The sequence below is a fragment of the Aquila chrysaetos genome, chromosome 21 (genome assembly GCF_900496995.4).
Source record: "Aquila chrysaetos chrysaetos chromosome 21, bAquChr1.4, whole genome shotgun sequence".
NCBI classification, from domain to species: domain Eukaryota; kingdom Metazoa; phylum Chordata; class Aves; order Accipitriformes; family Accipitridae; genus Aquila; species Aquila chrysaetos.
Window position 1 is genome coordinate 97,147 of NC_044024.1, and position 19,550 is coordinate 116,696.

At 36.6% G+C, this 19,550-nt stretch overlaps 1 protein-coding gene across 14 annotated transcripts in view; it reads left to right on the top strand.

The window, feature by feature from the left end:
• ZC3H12B (zinc finger CCCH-type containing 12B) overlaps positions 1-18,784 on the top strand; it is an 88,858-nt gene extending 70,074 nt beyond the window's left edge. For 13 of the 14 annotated variants that reach the window (XM_041118978.1, XM_041118982.1, XM_041118983.1 and 10 more), the window contains 5 exons: positions 7,180-7,954; positions 11,546-11,685; positions 12,445-12,679; positions 12,769-12,875; positions 13,444-18,784. In XM_041118978.1, the coding sequence (XP_040974912.1) occupies positions 7,344-7,954; positions 11,546-11,685; positions 12,445-12,679; positions 12,769-12,875; positions 13,444-14,864 (2,514 nt within the window). In that variant the 5' untranslated portion in view covers positions 7,180-7,343 and the 3' untranslated portion in view covers positions 14,865-18,784. Of the gene's footprint in view, positions 1-5,207; positions 5,306-7,179; positions 7,955-11,545; positions 11,686-12,444; positions 12,680-12,768; positions 12,876-13,443 lie in introns of those variants that run through there. The other variant, XM_029997523.2, reaches the window with a different exon arrangement.
• The last annotated feature ends 766 nt before the right edge of the window (positions 18,785-19,550 follow it).

The following is a 19,550-nucleotide window of genomic DNA, read 5'->3' on the forward strand; positions in this document are numbered from 1 at the left end:
ACTTACAGTTTTTAATCAGCAATTTCTTTAGTTTGACTGTTGCAAAGGAAACGGTTGTATAGTTGAGATAGGTGGTGAATTCAAGCCACTGAGCTTAAATGCTTTGAACATACAGAAAAGTCATTTCCCTGATATGCCTACATAATAGATGACTCCTTTATTTGAAGGAGAACCATGTGGTCCACTAAGAAGGGATAATATACTGAATGCTTGCCACACTGGAGGTAGAGAGGTAATGATAGCAAGTAGAGGTACTTAACTGTAAGTCAGAAATAAACTGAGACCAAATATGGTTTCAGACATAGTGGTACAGAGCAGAGACCTCAGTTTTCCAAGAACAGGGCATCTGAGCCTTTTCAGAGTGGTGGTACTGATTACGTCTGGATTGCTGGCATTGACAAAGGCAGTGACTGACAGGCTTGTTAGGTCAAAATACTGACTGACTGAAAAGAGATACTATCTGTACTGTAGTGATCCTGGGCTCCAGAATAGGATTACAGATTTATTTAAAAAAAACCAAAACAACCAAACAAAACCAAAAAACAAACCACAACTGCAGTTTGAGGACAAGTTGTAATCAGTTTCTGTAGATAGGTTCTGGATCATAGTCTGTGAACACACATGGTAAATCTATAGTGATAATTGTGGGTCTACAGGTAGTTCCAGGGATTGCAGTAGGGTATAGATTGGAGTGTTCAGGGCTGTGAAGAAATGACAGAGAGACCATAGTGCTGTTTTTGTAGCTGAAGGATGGTACTTCAAGTCTGATTTCTAATCTGGAGTGTGTCAGGAAGGGTGCTGTGTTAAAGTAGTGGTAGTTGCTGCTGCTGCTTTCTCTTGCTCAGTTCTTCATTCCACCATGCTTGCTGGCTTAGGAGCAACACAACACTTCTTCCTTCCTAGGTGCCCTCTTTCAAAGGTCAGTGGGAAAACTTGGTCCTGTGCTGTAATATTTCTGTTGGTGGTGGTTTTTTGTTGTTGCATTTTTTGTTCGTTTGTTTTGGTGCTCCCAAGCCAACAATGAGATGACCCTCATTGTTTGAGAGTCTTAACCTTACGCATTTGGGAGCAAATCCTACAATGTCCCAAGCCTGTGGATGCAGCAGAGCAGTTAAGTTGCACAGATGGAGCAACTGGCTAAGGGTGGAGAGGCTTCAGTGCAAGCTGACTTGTTTCCTAGGAGCTCTTTGTAGAAAAGTGTAGAGGGTTGTAGAGATGGGCTCTAGAGACTGCCTGCCTTGTTTTCTGTCAACATGGCAGTTGATGCTAAAACAGGTTATCTAAACTATTTGTCAAAAGTTGCCTCTTCAGAAATGGGCTTTGCGTGCTGGGTTTTAAAGGGAAAAACTCCTTACTTTTCCAGAAGTTGAAAGTCTACATACTGTATCTTTTTTTGTGAAAGATCTGATATATCTTGGTAGAAATGACTAGAGTTGGTACAGACAGGACCTTTTGACTTTCAGTGCTTTGTTCACAAGATCCTAGATGGATATGAAGAAGAGATTTTTATAAAACACTGATCTAATTTTTAAATAGTTTGAGGGTTATTAGAGATTTATTTCTTTTTTAGTGGATTTTTAATTCCCATCTCAAATATTTGAAAGATAATGGTGATCATTACATCACAGACCAAATATTTTCCACTGCTATGCAAGAGAGGGATGAGACAGCTAAAATTTCCCTAGTTAGTGGCTTTCAACCAAAGGCTGACAGGAATGAAAAAAAAGGCAAGAAACTCCAAGATGAATCATAGAAGTGGGTGTTTCCATAGAGTAAGCTTTCCATAACAGGTCCAGCAATCTATCACTAGCGACCAAAGAATAGTAAACCACAGCACGGGACTGGCAGAGAGCAGTCCTTCTAGATACACAACACTGCTTCCTAACCCGGATTGTACCTGGGCCGCTTTCTTTGTAAGGGCGACAAGAAGTGAGTATATCAGCAGCAGTGACAGAAATTGTTCTTAGAATTAAATTTCTTCATTTATATTTTAAATAGTTTTTGAATTCAAGATTATTTAGATCTGACTATGATCAAACTATCTTCTTGTTAAAATAAGATCTTACTTTCAGGGAAGGACAAATGAAATTTATGATAAATTGCCTATATGATGTTAAATGACAGAAAACTAGAGATATGTATGTGGAACTGGGACAATGCAACAAAATGGTGAAATCAGTTTATATGCAGACAAGATATATTATTTTTCAGCTAAGAAAGAGGGAAAAAATTAGGAGCAAAACTTGTATAGTTGTCATTTACAAAAAAAAAAAAAGGAAAGTTGGGGGGGGAAATATCATAGTTTCTTTGAGTGAGTCCAGTTCATTTATTTTCCAGTTGGGAAGGAACATTACTTTGCCTGTAGTTTAAATTAAAATTTAAGTGTTTATAAAAGAATGTAAATTTGGTCCTCTAAAAATTGGTTTAAATGGTTTACTTCTGGAAAATCATGTGTTGAAATAAAACCAATGAAGAAGTTAACAATAAATTTGAAAACCTAAACAACCTCCTTTCTCTTCATCATACTTCAAAGGCTTTTTCCAGTCTTAAGAACCTTTGGCTGATCATTCTTCTGAGATTTCCACTGGCAGAGGGGTTAGGATTATTTATTAGAGGTGGAAAAACAAGCATGATAAGTTTAACAAAAGCCAAAAACATTCTTGTGACATTACGTTTAAAGACATTATGACAATTTGGGAAAAAGAATGGAGATCTTTAAACTTGGACCAACAGAATCACACTGGTTTTTGTCCAGTGCCAAAGCAGTACAGTGTCATAAATTTGAAAAAAATGCATGTTACCACAGGTATTGTAAAATGTTCTTTAGTTGTAGTATTTTGTATGCTGAGGGTGCAGTGTGTTGATAATCTGTTTTTTTAATCTTCTTTCATTATCATTTTTTATACCCTTTTAGTTTTGGCAAGGTACAAGGTTATACGTGAGACCTAATTAAAATCCATTCCAGATTAAGCTGATTAATACATCTATGTTGGCAAGTACTTGCGTTGTAAATACACTGCTATTAGTGCTATGTGAGAGAAAGTCACCTCAAATGAAAATAGAGAGTACTGTAATAATAATGATATATAAGTATTTAGAGGGATACTCTTTGAATGCATAATATTAAAGAACAGCAAGTATCTAAATCTAACCTAATCTAAGTCTAACCTAAACCTAAGTATAATCAAACATTGGAATTTCCATTCAAATGCAGGGAAACTCTGTTTTTATTCCATGTTGCATAAAGGACTTAGAATATGGTTCTTCTTTATTAAAAAATAATGTTGGTTGACTCAAAACTTGGCCTTTTAGGGTTTTTTTTTACATAAATTATTAGCATTTTCTTTAATTAGCTTGATTTCTTACAGAAACTAGGCTTTTGAGCAGCCCTCTCTGCATGCATATGTGTTTGTGTTTGCGTGTATGTGCATCACAAAAAGAGCATGAACAAGTGAGAGTCATTACATTTGGCACTGTTTGGAGTAATTGTGAGACCATTAATGGTTATCAGTCAAGCTAGCCACCTTTGCTATGTAATTCTCTTGGTTACTTAAGAACGACACAGTTGTAGCTGAAAATCTTGCTGTTCATATTCATCAAAAGAAATTTTCAGACTGTTCTTCACATGATATGAGACCTAGGACTATATTTTAGAATATTGTATCTTTTTCTTCTAAACCTTTTTTTTTTCCCACTGTACAGGTAATGAAGTAATTCCCTCTTAGCCACTCTTTTGAACAGAATCTGAAAGATCTTTATCCCCAAAGCAAACAAAGCACACAAATAAATAAAATTTCAATCTAAGATATTTACCTACAATTGCTCATTTGTAAACATACCTATTCTTCAAATACCTGCCTTTAGTAGGTAGGTACTTCCCAGTGTCACTGGAAATGTGGGTTGAAGTTCATTGTATTCTGGATATATATCTACCATCTCCACCAGTATGTAGATTTAACACAGCCAAGTGAGATGTATAAGTAAAGAGCATAAATTAGAGTGCAGTTTTGTGGAATGTTACTGTTTGGCCTGTTTAAGGTAATTATATATTACTGTGTGAATGTTTCGCAGATTAATAATCTTTGTTTCACTTTGAGACAATTTTAGGTTTTGTTGTTGTTGTTAGGCCAATAGGGACCTCTCTTAGAGATCCTTTGACATTTTTATGGGTTTGATTATCAAATTTTATCACTAGATTCTAGACCTGTTGTTCTCTGAAATACTCCCATAGGCAACAGAAAACCATCATTTAATGTAGGGAAAATAGTCAAGGAAGAAAGCTTTCTGAGATGAGTGAATTTCAGCATCTACCTAAAAACGAAAGGATACGAAAACTCAGAATGAGTAAGCTTTGACTTATGTGCACACTGGTGGTTCTTTCATTTTTCTTTTGTGGCTTAGAAAGCTTTGTAAAATGTCCATACCATTCTTCAGAAAAAAAAAAAAAAAAAAAATCAGTTTTTCATTTTGAAGATACTTCTAGTATGTAAGGTTTTGGTTTTATGTTTATTATATTTGTTTTACATCACTAAATGAATATATTCACGCATGTCAGCATTTCTATTATTTTTCTCTTGATTTCAGTATCTACTGAACTTTGTTCTGTGGAAAAATTTAAAGTTCTTCTTTTAGGAAGAAAATCAAATAAACAATAAAATTAACAATGTCAGAGATGCTCCTCTTCTAGCTACGCTAGACGTAACTTTCCCCCCAAGTCCAATACTTATTTTTAGTCCCTAGATTTGGCATTCCTGTACACCAAGGAAGTTACACTGCTGTACATTAAGGGAGTATTTCTTCTATTGTTTGCTGTTTTGGTAGACCACAGTAATTAAATAAGAGCCACTGCAGTCTCTTGGGGAGATAGCAATCAGATTTTTAAAAAGCTTTTGAATACAAGTGTATTTGATAATGTCCTGTATATAAATAATTCATGTACTTGGTTCAGTGCTTATGCTCTTTTGAAGAAAATTTTGTTGTCTTTTAATGCTTGCGCATAGCCTGACGGAGTGGAAGAGACGTGAGAGGAGATTAAAAAGGTGCATGAAAGAGATATAAATTTATTCTTAGTTACACTAGTGACCAACAGCCCTCCCAAAAAACATGAGTTATACTTTCAATTTTTTTTTTTTACTTCTTTTTTGGGTGCATGAGGAGCTTATTAGGAAAGCACATCTTTGAGCAATCTCTGTTCCAGTGCCAAAGTCATGCCTATTTTATGTCACAAAAATTCTCATAGGAATACTGGGAAAGATCTTTTCATGCACCCACAGTTTATATCTACAACATTCATCAGAACACAAAGGTAACTGGCTATACTGTTAAAAACAAAGGTATATTAGAAAACTGGTGTCAATACTAGGTCTTTCTTCTGTGATTGCTGTTTAAATCCAGGATCATGCTTCTCACGCTTCTTCTGTCAGCAAAGATGTAGTCTGAAGTCTCTGTAGTAGATACAGCTTTAAAACTGTGCTCTTTCAGAAGTTTGGCACCTTTTCATTTTCTACCTTTCATTCTTTCTTCTCTTTGTCTATAGTTACATCTAAAAGAGGTGACTTTAAGAAAAGCAAGATTTATCAAAATGAGAAAGTGGATTTAAAATAAATGGTTTCTTCAAGACTATTTGTCGTGGTTTAACCCCAGCCAGCAACTAAGTACCACGCAGCCACTCACTCACTTCCCCCCCACCCAATGGGATGGGGGAGAGAATTGGGGAAAAAAACCCAACCCAAAAACTCATGGGTTGAGATAAGAACAGTTTAATAGAACAGAAAGGAAGAAAATAATAATGGTAATAATAACAATAATAAAAGAATTGGAATATACAGAACAAGTGATGCACAATGCAATTGCTCACTACTCGCCAACTGATGCCCAGTTAGTTCCCGAGCAGTGATCCCCCCCCAGGCCAACTCCCCCCAGTTTATATACTGGGCATGACATCACATGGTATGGAATATCCCTTTGGCCAGTTTGGGTTAGCTGTGCCAGCTGTGTCCCCTCCCAACCTCTTGTGCCCCTCCAGCCTTTTTGCCGGCTGGGCATGAGAAGCTGAAAAATCCTTGACTTGGTCTAAACACTACTTAGCAACAACTGAAAACATCAGTGTGTTATCAACGTTCTTCTCATACTAAATCCAAAACACATCATTTTACCAGCTACCAGAAAGAAAATTAACTCTATCCCAGCTGAAACCAGGACACTAGTATATCATTATTTTTTGTTATTCACACTGGATCCTGCATTCTCAAGTCTGCTGTTTTACAGAGAAGAGGAAAGTGGGACTTGCAGCTTTCTGAAAGTAGGCCTCTAGCTAATTACTTTGGTAATCAATTTTCTCCTGTTACCTGCATTTATATCTAGGTCTTAGTTTACCATTTGATCTAAAACATGCACTGCTGTAGGTGCAATTCCTTTTAAAAACTATTTTCCAAAGGCTCCATGATGTCAGTTTGTCCCTTCACAGGTCACTTGAATCTTCTAGTTTGTCAGACCTCTCACTAGAATTCCTTGAACAATTTTTCTTCTGGTATAAGACAAGAATTATGAATGTCTATCCTGACTTTTGGACAAAATGCAGTAATATCCATCCTTGATTTTGGAATTTTCAGTGCAGTAGGTATAGTAAACGGAGCACAAGATGATAGTCGTGTTTTGTGCATCTTGTTATTGTCCTTTACACGTCTAGCAGCCAGCTTGCTTGCAGTAAATTTAACTTGTCATCTTCTATCCTGGTTCTGATAGTAAATCCTTACTGAAAGAGGCTGAAATGGTTTGTGTTAAATTTGATGCATACTGAAACTCCACACAGTTGTTCCTGATGTAGACAGGCTGTTCCTGCAGTAGAAGGCTGTAAAGACAGGTTTCTAGTGAAATTGGTGGATCACGCTTTTCTGTTTTATTATCTTTAAATATTACTGAGATACTCCATTAATTCCAGCTGTAAGTTTATTGTGTGGGAAGTGTAATTTTTTTTGTACATACAGTAACTGGGGGAGGGAAAGAGAGTTTAATTTGTTATTAAAGAGACAACATAATTATATGCTTTATTATGAACAATTTTTACACAGAAATGTGAATGACTAGGGACCTCTACTGACTTGTAAACAAAATTATTGCAGTTGAGTATTTCGCAGAATTTGTCAAAAGCTAATTTTTTTATTTTTTTTTTTTTTGAAGGAACTTCATGTTGGTGTTGTTTATGCCAGAACATAGTAAGCAAGGCAAATTAACTCCAGCCTTGTGTAAACTTTTAATTGGCCAACACAATGCAATTGAGTATGAATTCCAGGTGGCTTTGGAAATGAAAGAGAACTGAGCTCTCTGGCTGGAAGCTGAACGTGATGACGGCCTGGTCTATGGTAGGGAAGCTGAAAATGGAGAAGAGGCACTCCAGAGAAGACAGAAATGTGGAACAAGATGCTGGGGAATGCAGTGCTGAATCTGAGGAATGGACGAGCTCAGAAAGTGAACCTGAGCAACCATACTTCAGAAGCAGCTGTAGCAATACTCAGTGGAGAGAAAAGGAGGTTTCCACTAAACCACATCGGCCACTCTGTCGGTCCCCTTGTTTGGATCGCCCAAGTTTTTCACAGAGCAGTATCACGCAAGACTTGAAGCTAGACGAATGCAAAACAAATTTGGACAAGGAATACCAAGCTAAAATGGATTTTGCTTTAAAGCTTGGGTATGCAGGAGATCAGATCCAGGCTGTACTGAATAAATTGGGAGCAGATGCGCTCATCAATGATGTTCTGGCAGAGCTTGTGAGACTTGGCAACAAAAGTGAATCAGAGGGACAAAGCAGTGCCAGCAGTACCACCAGTACTCTGGTACCAAGAGGCCCTTGCCCAAAGGAAATAGCAAGCCCTGAATTGTCACTTGAAGATGAAGTTGTGGATAACAGTGATAACTTGAGGCCAATTGTCATTGATGGAAGCAATGTGGCTATGAGGTGGGTCTCCCTGTCACAACATTTGAAAAGAATAAATCACTAAAATATTTATAAGAAAAATCAGTATTGATGGCAAAGTCATTTTAAGTCATGTAGTATATTTTACACTGATAATACATCTCTTTTTAAGAACTCTTTAGTCCAGGCTTTTAATTATGCTGTTACTCCTTTATATGTAATCTGTGTTCCAATTTCCTTCTCCCCCCTTTTCAAACTAAGTTCTCCCCTCAAATCTTTTGTTCTAGCAATCTAGCTGTAGTGTGCTTTTGTTTGAATGGGTTTAATTTTTTGAAGTCCTTGAACAATGTTGAAAATTATTTTTCTTTAATGTCCAGAGGCAACCAAATAGGGGAGGAAGACTTGGTTCTTTTTAAAATGACATGCAGTGTATGCTGATGATGTGCAGTGGACTTCAGGGTATTTGAGCTCCTGCTGATCAAGCCTGCTTAGAATTCAAAGCAATTTATCTGTGTCAGTAGAGGGATATGCATGACCTAAATGTGCTGACTTGCACAGCTATGGTGCTTGTCATTTCAGATGTGTGTGCACAAGTGCACTTGGCTGCTTGGGTTAACACTAACTCGAGAGATACCTGTCCCATGCTGCTTTTGAGCATGTCTGTATAATACACAATTCAGCTAGCCAATGATTTGTTTGTCATTAAGAAAGTATTATTTCCTATGAGGGAGTTCTTTAAACAGTCTGTTTAATCATCAGTGATACCAAGCTTTCTTCAGGTGGTGTTTGCACAATAGATTTCCTTTAGTATCAGCTTTCCGCTCTAAAAGAATTTGTGATCTGAATTATTTTTTTTCTATGTATTAAGAAAATTCAGATTTTTATAGGTGTATTGAGTACTCTGAGTTTTGAAATACATAAACCCCCCAAATCCTACAAGAATATTTTATATACTGGATTTTCCAGTGCCAAGTTGTGGTTACATCAATCCAAAAGATGTTTCTATAAAGCAACATCACCAATATTGGATTTAACTTTTTTCTTTCCTTTTTTTTTCTGTGCTTGTTGAATTTGTAGTCTCTGTACTGCTCGAGTTACTGCTGAGCATAATGTGGCAGCAACTGGAGAAAAGTGTACGTGTACTCTTTACTATTGCATAGCTTAGAACTGATGCTCTATTTATTTATAGAATCATAGAATATCTCAAGTTGGAAGGGACCCATAAGGATCATTGATTCCAACTCGTAACAAAATGCATATGCATCTGAAATGTACAAAAATCTAAAGAAAAATGCTTTAGCAACATTGCAGCTTCTGTATTCATTATTTAAGTTGTAAGAATTTGGACCACACTGGTGATCCATAGGCCTTAGTCATACAGATGGTACTAGATCTGTCTACCTTCGATCTGTTTCAGTGTTACTTTATTTAACATTTTCAGCCAGGAAGAGCATGCATGTTGTTCTATAATAATAACAACAACAACGCCAACACTACTGAAGTAAAATTTTGAATGATAATCTATAGAATAATGCTGAAGACAATTTTAATAAGATGCAAATCTCTTAATTGTGCAGCATCTGCTCTACAGACTGAGAATATCTGAAAAGTGCAAGGGTTATACACTTCTCATGCTTAAAAATACTGCAATTATTGATAATGCAAACGGAGGCCTTGCCTTTATGGTAAAGTGTGTCTGTTGTAACTGAAAGGTGGCTATATATGGAAAATGGAACCATTTCCATTTTCACTATTGAAATTTTCTTGAAGTAAACAGTTTTGGGGGATGCTACACAGAACTAACAGCTTGGAACAGGATGGTGCAGCAGCTGGATGCCACTTTGTACAGTCAAATGCTGGCTGCTTCAAGTAGTGGGAGGAGTACCTAGCATTATATAGCACCACAAAGCCTCCTTAATTACAGCCAACTGTGTGGACTGCCAACACGCTTCAGGGCTGCTATAGCAGTCCTCTCCTGTGTCTTCTGCCCAGCACTGCTACCTAGGCCCCTTGTGTTTTTTTTCTAATAGGGAGCGTCATTGGTGCACATGGCCTCCCCTGCCCTTACAGTATTCTGTAACCCTCCCTGACCTGGCCGCTCAACCACTTTTTTGTGGTGAGGATCTCGTTCCTCAATACGGCATCACTGATGTGATTCAGTTAGCACCTTTTGCAATGGATGGAATGATTTGAAGAAATTAATTAATTTTCTTCACAAATTAATATATAAGTGTCTTCAGAAATAATGACTGGTAGGTGCCAAACTAACTGGGCAGCATCACTCCTCCTATCACAACTGATGAAAAATTGCAGCTATGTTGAGAAAGGGGGAAAAAAGATTGAATTAATACATTTTGAAGAGTGCGCATCAAGGAGCATAGCATTGGCTTACTAGTCTACCCTTTTCAGATGCAATTTTGGAAGTAGTTCACTTTGCTAGCCAAACTGTGTAAGTGTGTAACAAAGAGCGTTGTTGTTATTTGGTGGGGTTTTGTGTTTGGTTTTGGGGTTTGGTTTTTTTTTTAGTAAAAAGAGCAGACCAATTTTTTTTTCTCAAGTAGCTACAATATTAATGGAAAAGAACCAGAACCCTTAGTTTTTATTATTCAATTATGTGGTGTAGCAGTAATATATGCACTCTGTTTTTCAGACAAAGAAAATGTCAGCTTGAATCTAAATATGAAATTCAGCCATAATGCAAAGATCTGTGTGTGTCTCTTACCTGTGTAGACTAACTACTAAGGATATTATAATGAAATGTTGTCATCTTCTCTTATATATGTGCTTATGTATTATTCAGGCATTCCTAAACTATTTCCTGAGAGGATTTAAAACCTGATTCTTTAGTTCAGTCTACGTTTAGCAAATCAAGATAGGTGTACCCATGAGGTAGACTGAATAAGATTCATAATTAAGATTCTCCTTAGTTTCTATCAAACCTTTAAAGAACTTTTTTTCCTTTGCAGAAACTTCTTAAGCCATTCTAAAAATTAAATCCCTTTATCTGAATTGTGTGCTGTTTTAGAGACTCCTGTGTGTTTCAGAAGACAAACTGGGGGGGTGTGGGGTGTGCTTAAACAACTTTGAGTTATTTCTTTCCCTTAAAGAGAAAAAGTCCTAGTAAAAAATGCAGAACACTTAGTATTAATGTATTTTTTTAATCTAGATGTTTAAAAGCACCTATCACCCATGACAGCCACCATTGTTAGTTCATTCCTTTTTTTGTTATTGATAACTTTTTATGGTACTGTTTAAGGTAAGCTCAATTTGTTGGGGAAAGTGATATTTTTCATTAGCTCAGCTAATAAAATTAAAAAGCAGAAAAACTTCATGTTTGTTTGTTTTTGCTTTTGGGATAGTGAAATTTCCCCATTTCTAGAGTTTTAAGTAGCAGTGTTGCTGTAATCTGATGGCTGGATAGCTCTGGACAATTGTCTTTTTTCCAGTTATGTAAGCTGGTCTAATAAAAAGGTTTACCTATCTTTACAGACTTTGTTTCCCTTGTATCCTTAGACCATGGTAGCTTTAGAAGAAAAAAACCAAACCCCAAACCAAACACACCATAACAACAAAAACCAAAACCAAATGTAACTTTTGTCCTTGCTGTTTCTAAAACTTTTGCATGTCCTTCAGCCATGGGAATAAAGAAGGATTTTCCTGTCGGGGAATTCAGCTAGCTGTTGATTGGTTTCTGGAAAAAGGACATAAAGATATCACTGTGTTTGTACCTGCATGGAGAAAAGAACAGTCCCGACCTGATGCACCAATTACAGGTAACAGATCAAGATTTTCTTTGACCCCTTGGTTAAAAAGAAGAAAAAAGAATTGCATTAAAACACAACCATGTTATCTTTCTGATGGGTGCTACATACTGGGCTGTGCATGTGGTGTTGCATGATGATGTTGCACTCAACTGTTCATTTGAAAACACAATTATTTCACTGGTGAGGAAACAAGCATTTAAGTATCTGCACCTGTAAACAATGCTGGTTTTTTGTAACATTACTGGATCATTGCAACACTTTTGAGAAGTAGTAGTCATAATTTTCCCATTAGCAATCATTGTTAAGCATATAGGACCTGATTCTTAGTTGCTGGGTGAGTATAAAATAAGTATTATCAGGCCAGGGACTCATTTAGTAGGATTATTTTGAACACTGAAGAGGCAGCATGTGCTTTGACCCATAGAAGGTGCTTACCTTTTACTCCAGGCTAACAAGAAGGCTATTGCAATACAGTAACAACTGAGTTCTTCACATGTTCAGGAAGATTGAGTAAAGGTATACAGTTGTTTACAGAGGAGTAGAGTGGTTGTGAAGCTTAAATATTGAATATTTACCCAGTGCTTTGAAACGTCAGAAATAAAATGGCACTCTGCACCTAGGTATTTTTTAATTATAAGGGGGACCGTATATGAACATAATTACAAAATACTTTGTCAGATAAGAGGGCAAGAAGTTTCATATTTCAAAGGCTGCATTTCTTTCTTTTAAAACTTTTTTAAAAGCTGCTTAACTAAAATTATTTTACAGATCAAGAAATCTTACGGAAATTGGAGAAAGAAAAAATTCTTGTTTTCACCCCATCTCGGAGAGTTCAGGGAAGAAGAGTAGTTTGCTATGATGATCGATTCATAGTAAAACTCGCTTTCGACTCAGATGGCATCATTGTATCAAATGACAACTATCGGGATCTTCAAAATGAAAAACCAGAATGGAAGAAGTTCATAGAGGAGCGGCTGCTAATGTATTCTTTTGTGAATGACAAGTATGTTTTTTTCTTCAAAAGTAAGGGAATTTGGTAATTCAGAATCCTCAGTAAAAACTGAAATTCACATTTAATTTCTTTCCACTTAGATTTATGCCTCCTGATGATCCTTTAGGACGCCATGGTCCAAGCCTTGAAAATTTCTTAAGGAAAAGGCCAGTTATTCCTGAACATAAGAAACAACCGTGTCCTTATGGTAAGTGCCTAAGTCAGATTGATTTGTTGTATTCAAAGGTAGGTGAAGCAAGCAATTAATTAACATCTTGTCATTACTGGGAAAAAAAAAAAAAAGTGCCATTTTTTGTGTTGCCAGCCAAGCACTACATCCATTTTTATACCCTTCATACACATATTAATAAACACAATGTAGCAGAAAATTAAGGATTACCAGACATACCTTGTGGATAACACAGCTTATTGCTATTTTCTTCCGCTTTTTATTCAAGGAGGGAGATTCATAACTATACAAACTGTGTTAGACCAGTTTTGTTTTATATAGCATTGAGTATGTTTGTTGTCAGTATTGAAATCATGAGCCAGTAGGAAGAAAAGTGATGTGTCTTGCCCTTGGTGCAATGATATAAGTGGATACAGGTCACAGAGTCTGTGACCGCCTGTATATACAATATATATGATTATTCCTTAGGGGGTTAATCTAGAAATATTACTATCGAGAAGTGGTGAAAGATATAAAGAAAAAAGATAGCAGCTGGTGGTATTGATTAGTTTTTGCTTTATTTAACCTGAAAACACTTTTCTTCCAGGTAAAAAGTGCACCTATGGGCACAAATGTAAATATTACCACCCAGAACGGGCAAACCAGCCTCAAAGGTCAGTAGCGGATGAGCTTCGAATAAGTGCCAAATTATCTGCTGTGAAAACTATGAGTGAGGGAGCCTTAGCCAAATGTGGCACAGGGCCATCCAGCTCCAAAGGAGAAATCAGTTCTGAAGTGAAACGCATTGCCCCAAAACGTCAGTCAGATCCAAGCATTAGATCAGTAGCTGTGGAGCCTGAGGAAAAGTTATCAGTAGCCCGGAAGTCTGAGGCCAGCTCTGTCCCGTCTCTGGTTTCTGCATTAAGTGTACCAACGCTCCCTCCACCAAAAAGCCATGCAGCTGGTGCATTAAATACTCGTTCTGCAAGCAGTCCGGTGCCAGGTTCCTCACAGTTCATGCATCAGAAATCCTCACTGGAACATATGTCCAGTGTGCAATATCCTCCTATACTAGTCACCAATAGCCATGGCACCTCAGTTAGCTATACTGACCAGTATCCCAAATATGAATCATTGGGGGACCATGGCTATTACTCCTTACTCAGTGATTTCTCCAACTTGAGCATAAGTAGTATCCGTAACACAGATTATTACGGGGCTGATATGGACCAGGGGATGTATTCTAGAAACTCAAGCCCCTGTCCTGACAATTGCTTAAGCCATACAAGTAATGATTCTTATTCCTCTTACAATGACTTGTATCTGGGTGTAGCAGATGCCAGTCCAGAAGACAATGTGAAGATCCACAGACTGCCATCGCAAAATCGACTTCAGCCTTTTTCCCATGGTTACCATGAAGCCTTAAATAGAGTTCAGAGTTACGGAACTGAAGAGCCTAAGCAATCCCTTCGCAAACAGTCAGTTTCCCACTTAGGCCTACATGCCCAGCATCCAGTTGTTGGAGCACGGTCCAGTTGTCCAGGCGAATACTCTGTGCCTCAAAATGTTCATCCATCAACTGCACAACCAAGCCGTGCCTTGGTCATGACGCGAATGGACAGTGTTTCTGACTCACGGCTTTATGAAAGTAACCCTACAAGGCAGAGAAGACCACCTCTCTGTCGAGAGCAGCATGCTAGTTGGGATCCATTACCATGTGCATCAGACTCTTACACTTATCACTCATATCCACTGAGTAACAACCTCATGCAGCCATGTTATGAACCTGTAATGGTAAGAAGTATGCCCGAGAAGATGGAGCAACTCTGGAGGAATCCCTGGATTGGGATATGTGGTGAGCCACGGGAACCTCATATCATCCCAGAACATCAGTATCAAACATACAAGAACCTCTGCAATATTTTCCCTCCAAGCATTGTACTTTCTGTGATGGAAAAGAATCCCCACATGACAGATGCACAACAGTTGGCAGCTATGATTGTTGCCAAATTAAGAACAGGGCGTTAAAGCATTACAGCTTCTTTTGGATAAATGAAACTATACAGCATATAGGACCTGGAGGAAAACTTAAACGATGAAGGAAGGGGCCAATCTATTGTAAATATTTTCTACTAAGATAGTATAAAATTCTGTACACAGTAGCAATCATACATATGCTGAGGCACTATATAAGAGTTGATTGTATTGTAAATTTTAAGATTTTAAATATAGGGATTTTTTAATAGTATTTTATAGGAAATGCATACCTTGCTGCATGGATAGCTCATTAAGAACTACAATGTCACGTTCAGTGTCTCAAAGCTGTAACTACAAAATTACTGTTAGCAATTATATTGCATGTATTAGTGTACACTTTCAATTTGCTTATAAATATCTAATCGGCCTTTAAAAGTATGCTCTATACACACCCAGATGACTTTTAGGGTTTCAGCTTTGTCATTTGACACTGCTTACTGGCATATTAAATATTGACAAAAAAGTAAACTTGACAAAAGTTAAAGCACTCAATTTGTAAAAGAAAAAACTGATTTCAGCTTTTGAATTTCAATATTGTTGTTGGTACTTAAATTTCAAAACTGTTCCCCAACAGGTTGAGTATCTATTATATTGTCCAATACATTGGCTCAGTCCAGCAGAAGCCAGATACTTTATTAAATTAGGACCAAAACATTAAGGAATGTGAAGGTGTGAGTGCCATTCAATAAACTAAAAGAAGTTTAACTGTAGCTTCTCTCTTCAGAATTGCCTCTCAACTGTGCAGTAAGCACAGATGACCCAGTAAGCCCAGATGACTAGACAAGCTGACCGTAAATTGTCAGTTTTATGTAAATTGGATTACTCAACCTGAAGCAGTGGAAACTGTAGCTCGTCAGTAACTACAGCCCTTCCTCTGGGGGCAAGGATGGTGTTTAAGTGAGGCTAACAGTCAGAATGGCTGTACAAGATCAACTTGAGAAGGGAGGGTGGGGGGACTGCCTCTTGAAAAGAGATGCTACAGTTTGGGTTTGTGGCAAAGCTGGCCTGGTTGTTTTTGCTCTTCAGATCCACGCAAAGGTGTGCATTTGCCTCATGAAGGCTTTTAGAGTTCCTGTTTCAACAGGTGAGATAATTTTGTGTGGCATTGTTTGCGCAACTGGTATCTTGCTCAGGGTGGGAACCTTTGTAGCTAAATGTCTCCAAAAGAGGCGTTTATTGTTTTTTAAGCTGCACTGACTGGACGCCCTTTTTTGAATCCATTGTATATTTCAGCATTTCGAACCATTACTAACTCGATACTTCTCGAGCTAGGACTTGTTGACTTCTACTGTAGTTTTTTTCATGAAAGTTGAGAAGGCCTGGTTTATGGCCTTTTGTTTCTTCATGAGAAGGTGTGACACTGCCTAAATGTTTCTTACTGTGAAACACACGGAACGTGAGGCTGCAGTCAGGGTTGTTTCTGGTGTTTTGATAATGGCTTGCATGCTGCTTTCTAGTTATCTGTTTGTCTGAGGAACAAAGTTATATCATTTCCTCCACTTGTGTTACTGTAATGGTTGGTTTGATTCAAATTATCTTGTGGGCTCTCTTATCATGTGCAAAATATGTTCCTGTCATATATTAAAGAAAACCCCAAACCAATAACAAACTACAATTACAGGTGCAACTACAGTTAATTTACTGATATTTGATAACCGTATCATTTCACACAGGATGAATATTCTTGTGTTGGTACAGGTAACATATATAATGACCACGTCATTATGTATTTAAAATGAGTTAACTTGAAGGTAATTCTGTATTTACACTTGGTGTTTGAAAATAACTTGTTTTAATTAGTTGGTTATCGTCTCTGTTAATGGGAAAAAATAAAACTTCAGACATTTTTAATAGTTGGGGAAAACAGATTTAACTCTTGACCAGTTTTCAAAAACATTTCTTACTAACCAGCATTTTATATTTTTAATTTGCGATTAATTCTTATTCTCTTCTCTTGCATGGTATAAGCAGCTGAGAGCAATGCCTCAAATAACCAGAAATGACCTTTTGTTTGTTGATACAAATTGTATCTCTTTTTCTTGATTGTATAAAAACTGTGTATAAAAAAAAATAATCTCTAGATTAACTTCAGTATTACATTTTCACCACAATGTTTGTGACACCATGTGTCACAGGGAAGTAGCCCATGAGTAATTATGGATCTTTTTTATTTAAAATGGGCACTTGTAGTTTATAGACAAACAAGGACAACTTTTCAGAACCAGTTTATTATGTGCACAGATACTGTGTGTACACCTCAAAGCATTACATAGTTATCTTTAGTCTATTTATTAAGCAGATACATTCTTGCACTAAACTTTATGTAAAAATGTTGCTGTTAACTCATCTGCATGTGTTTAAAATGTAACAATACAATTGCTATAGACCCTGCTTTATTCGTAACGGATTAATTTATAAATTATTTAGGTATAAAATGAAGTTTATTGTGCACTCATGTTTCCATCTTGCACGGAATTAAATATTTGTATGTAGAAAAATGTTTGTTCCCTTTTTCTCCAATTATAAAGATAAGCTATTTTAAGAGAGGTTTAGTAGGTGTTTTTGATGTTTTCTAACGTGGAAAACTGAGCAGAAATTTCTGTATGAAGTGCGAGGTGGTTTATGGAGATAGTCATTTTTGTAGGATTTGTCTAGTCATTTTAATTTTCACTAACTTTTGTCTTGCTGATAAGAGTAATTCCTTTTTCAACAATGGGAACGCTATGCCAATACAAACCCAGCATACTATTTCCCTAAGGCACTTTGAAGGCAAATTGTCTTTTTCTAAGAAGCTATTAGCATCTATCATGCATAGAGTTACAGAATGGGCAGTGTGGCCTTGTGGAAATAATTTGCAAATTTTGTGCTTGATTAGCCCTCCTTAGAGGTAATGAAACTTTTGTATGTGATGTAGTCTTTCCTAATCAACTACTATAAGTGAGAATTCAGTCATCCACGTCTGTTTTCAGATATGTTTACAAGCCAACTCAAAACACTGACACATTCATTAATCTTCAGCGCATAAGCTTAGATTTCTTCTTACATGGAAGAGTTGATCTTACTAACACCTGATCATAACTGTTTATATTGTAAATATAAGACTTTGTATAAATGCTCTTTTTGAGAGCATGGTATTTAAATGTTTTTAAAACTGTAAGAGAACAGTTCTAGAAACTATATTTTAATAAAATCCATGACATTACAATTCTAGATGAGAGGGGAAAAAAAAAAAAGTGGGAAGGTAAAATCCTGGCCTACTGCAATCAGCAAGAGGTAAGCAGTAGACTTCAGTGCTTTGCTGGGGCCAGAGTGTTTTCTGGGAGTTCTGATTTACTGATCTTTCATCTTTAGCTATATTACTTTCACATAATTTGTCACTTAAAAGTGTATAACCTTAAATTCATGAATCAAAAATCAAATGCTTTAGGGGATGTCAGTCCAGTTTAAGTTATTTAATGGGTTTTTTTTGTAAGAATTACATGTCAGTAATATATTAAATTGTACATATAGATGATTTCACTACTGTTAGTCCTGTTGTCGTATTGAGCTGCAGTAGTTGGCTTTATTCATTTGTAGAATTAAACATTATTGTTTGTTGTAAAATTTTATAAATCTCTTTGGGTTTTTTTGGTTGACCCAAATATAATGTAAGTCTTAATGACAAAATGAGTGAAAATGGATGTTAAACCAGTATGTGGTATTCGTAAATCTCTGTAGTAATAAGTGTGCACTGATCTAGTTGCTGCTGCATGTAATTCATTCGCTAGCATGAGTCTGTTTAGCTTTCGTAAAAATACTTTAATTGTAAACTTAAAAATGGAAGGTGTGGGTATGGTTGCTTAGAACAAGCAGAAGGATCCTCATTAAAAAAACAAACAAAACCAAACCATTTATCTAGGTGAGTTCTCCCCTATATACTTTTAATGCCAGTTTGCCTCAAATTGTGAATTTTGGCATTTTGAAATTCTTAATGATAAAGTCAGAACACACCAAGAATCTGTCCAAATAATTCAGTTAAAAAATACTTGGTGACATGCATGTATACCTGTGCTGTATACCAAACCACAAACAGGAACATTTCAAGGGACATATTTAGACTATAGCTATTCTTAAAACTCCATGCTAAAGAGAAGGACCATGCATCATTTCTGTGAGACTTTTCTCCACAGAGTTATTACTTTATCTTGACTAGCCAAAAGTTTACCTGAAGCATTAGTACCAGAGGACTCGTAATAGTCAGATCATTAGATCTGTCACTATTATTTCCATGGAGAGTGTTCAGCTTTAATACTCCTCTTATGTACCCATAGCTTGTCTGTGTGACACAGCCCTTATTAACTGTATTTCTTGCAGTATTTCAACTGGAAAAATACAAGCGCACCGTCACTTCAATTCTTCTCATGCCAGTGTTTGGTTAGCCTTTGAAGAGCCATTATACAATATGTATGATTTTTACTGTGGTATTTAAAGTTTGTAAATGTATTAGAAGACTTGAGAGAAGAATCTAAAAGAAATATAGGCTATTACCTGTTCCCCCCCTGCTCTGTGTAAAAGGTTTGCACAATTATTTAATAATATGAAACATGTTATACTTTATATATATATATATATAAATTTGCTTATTTAATAAAACTGAGAGCCATTGGATTATTTGTATCTAGCTTTTTATTTTGTAAC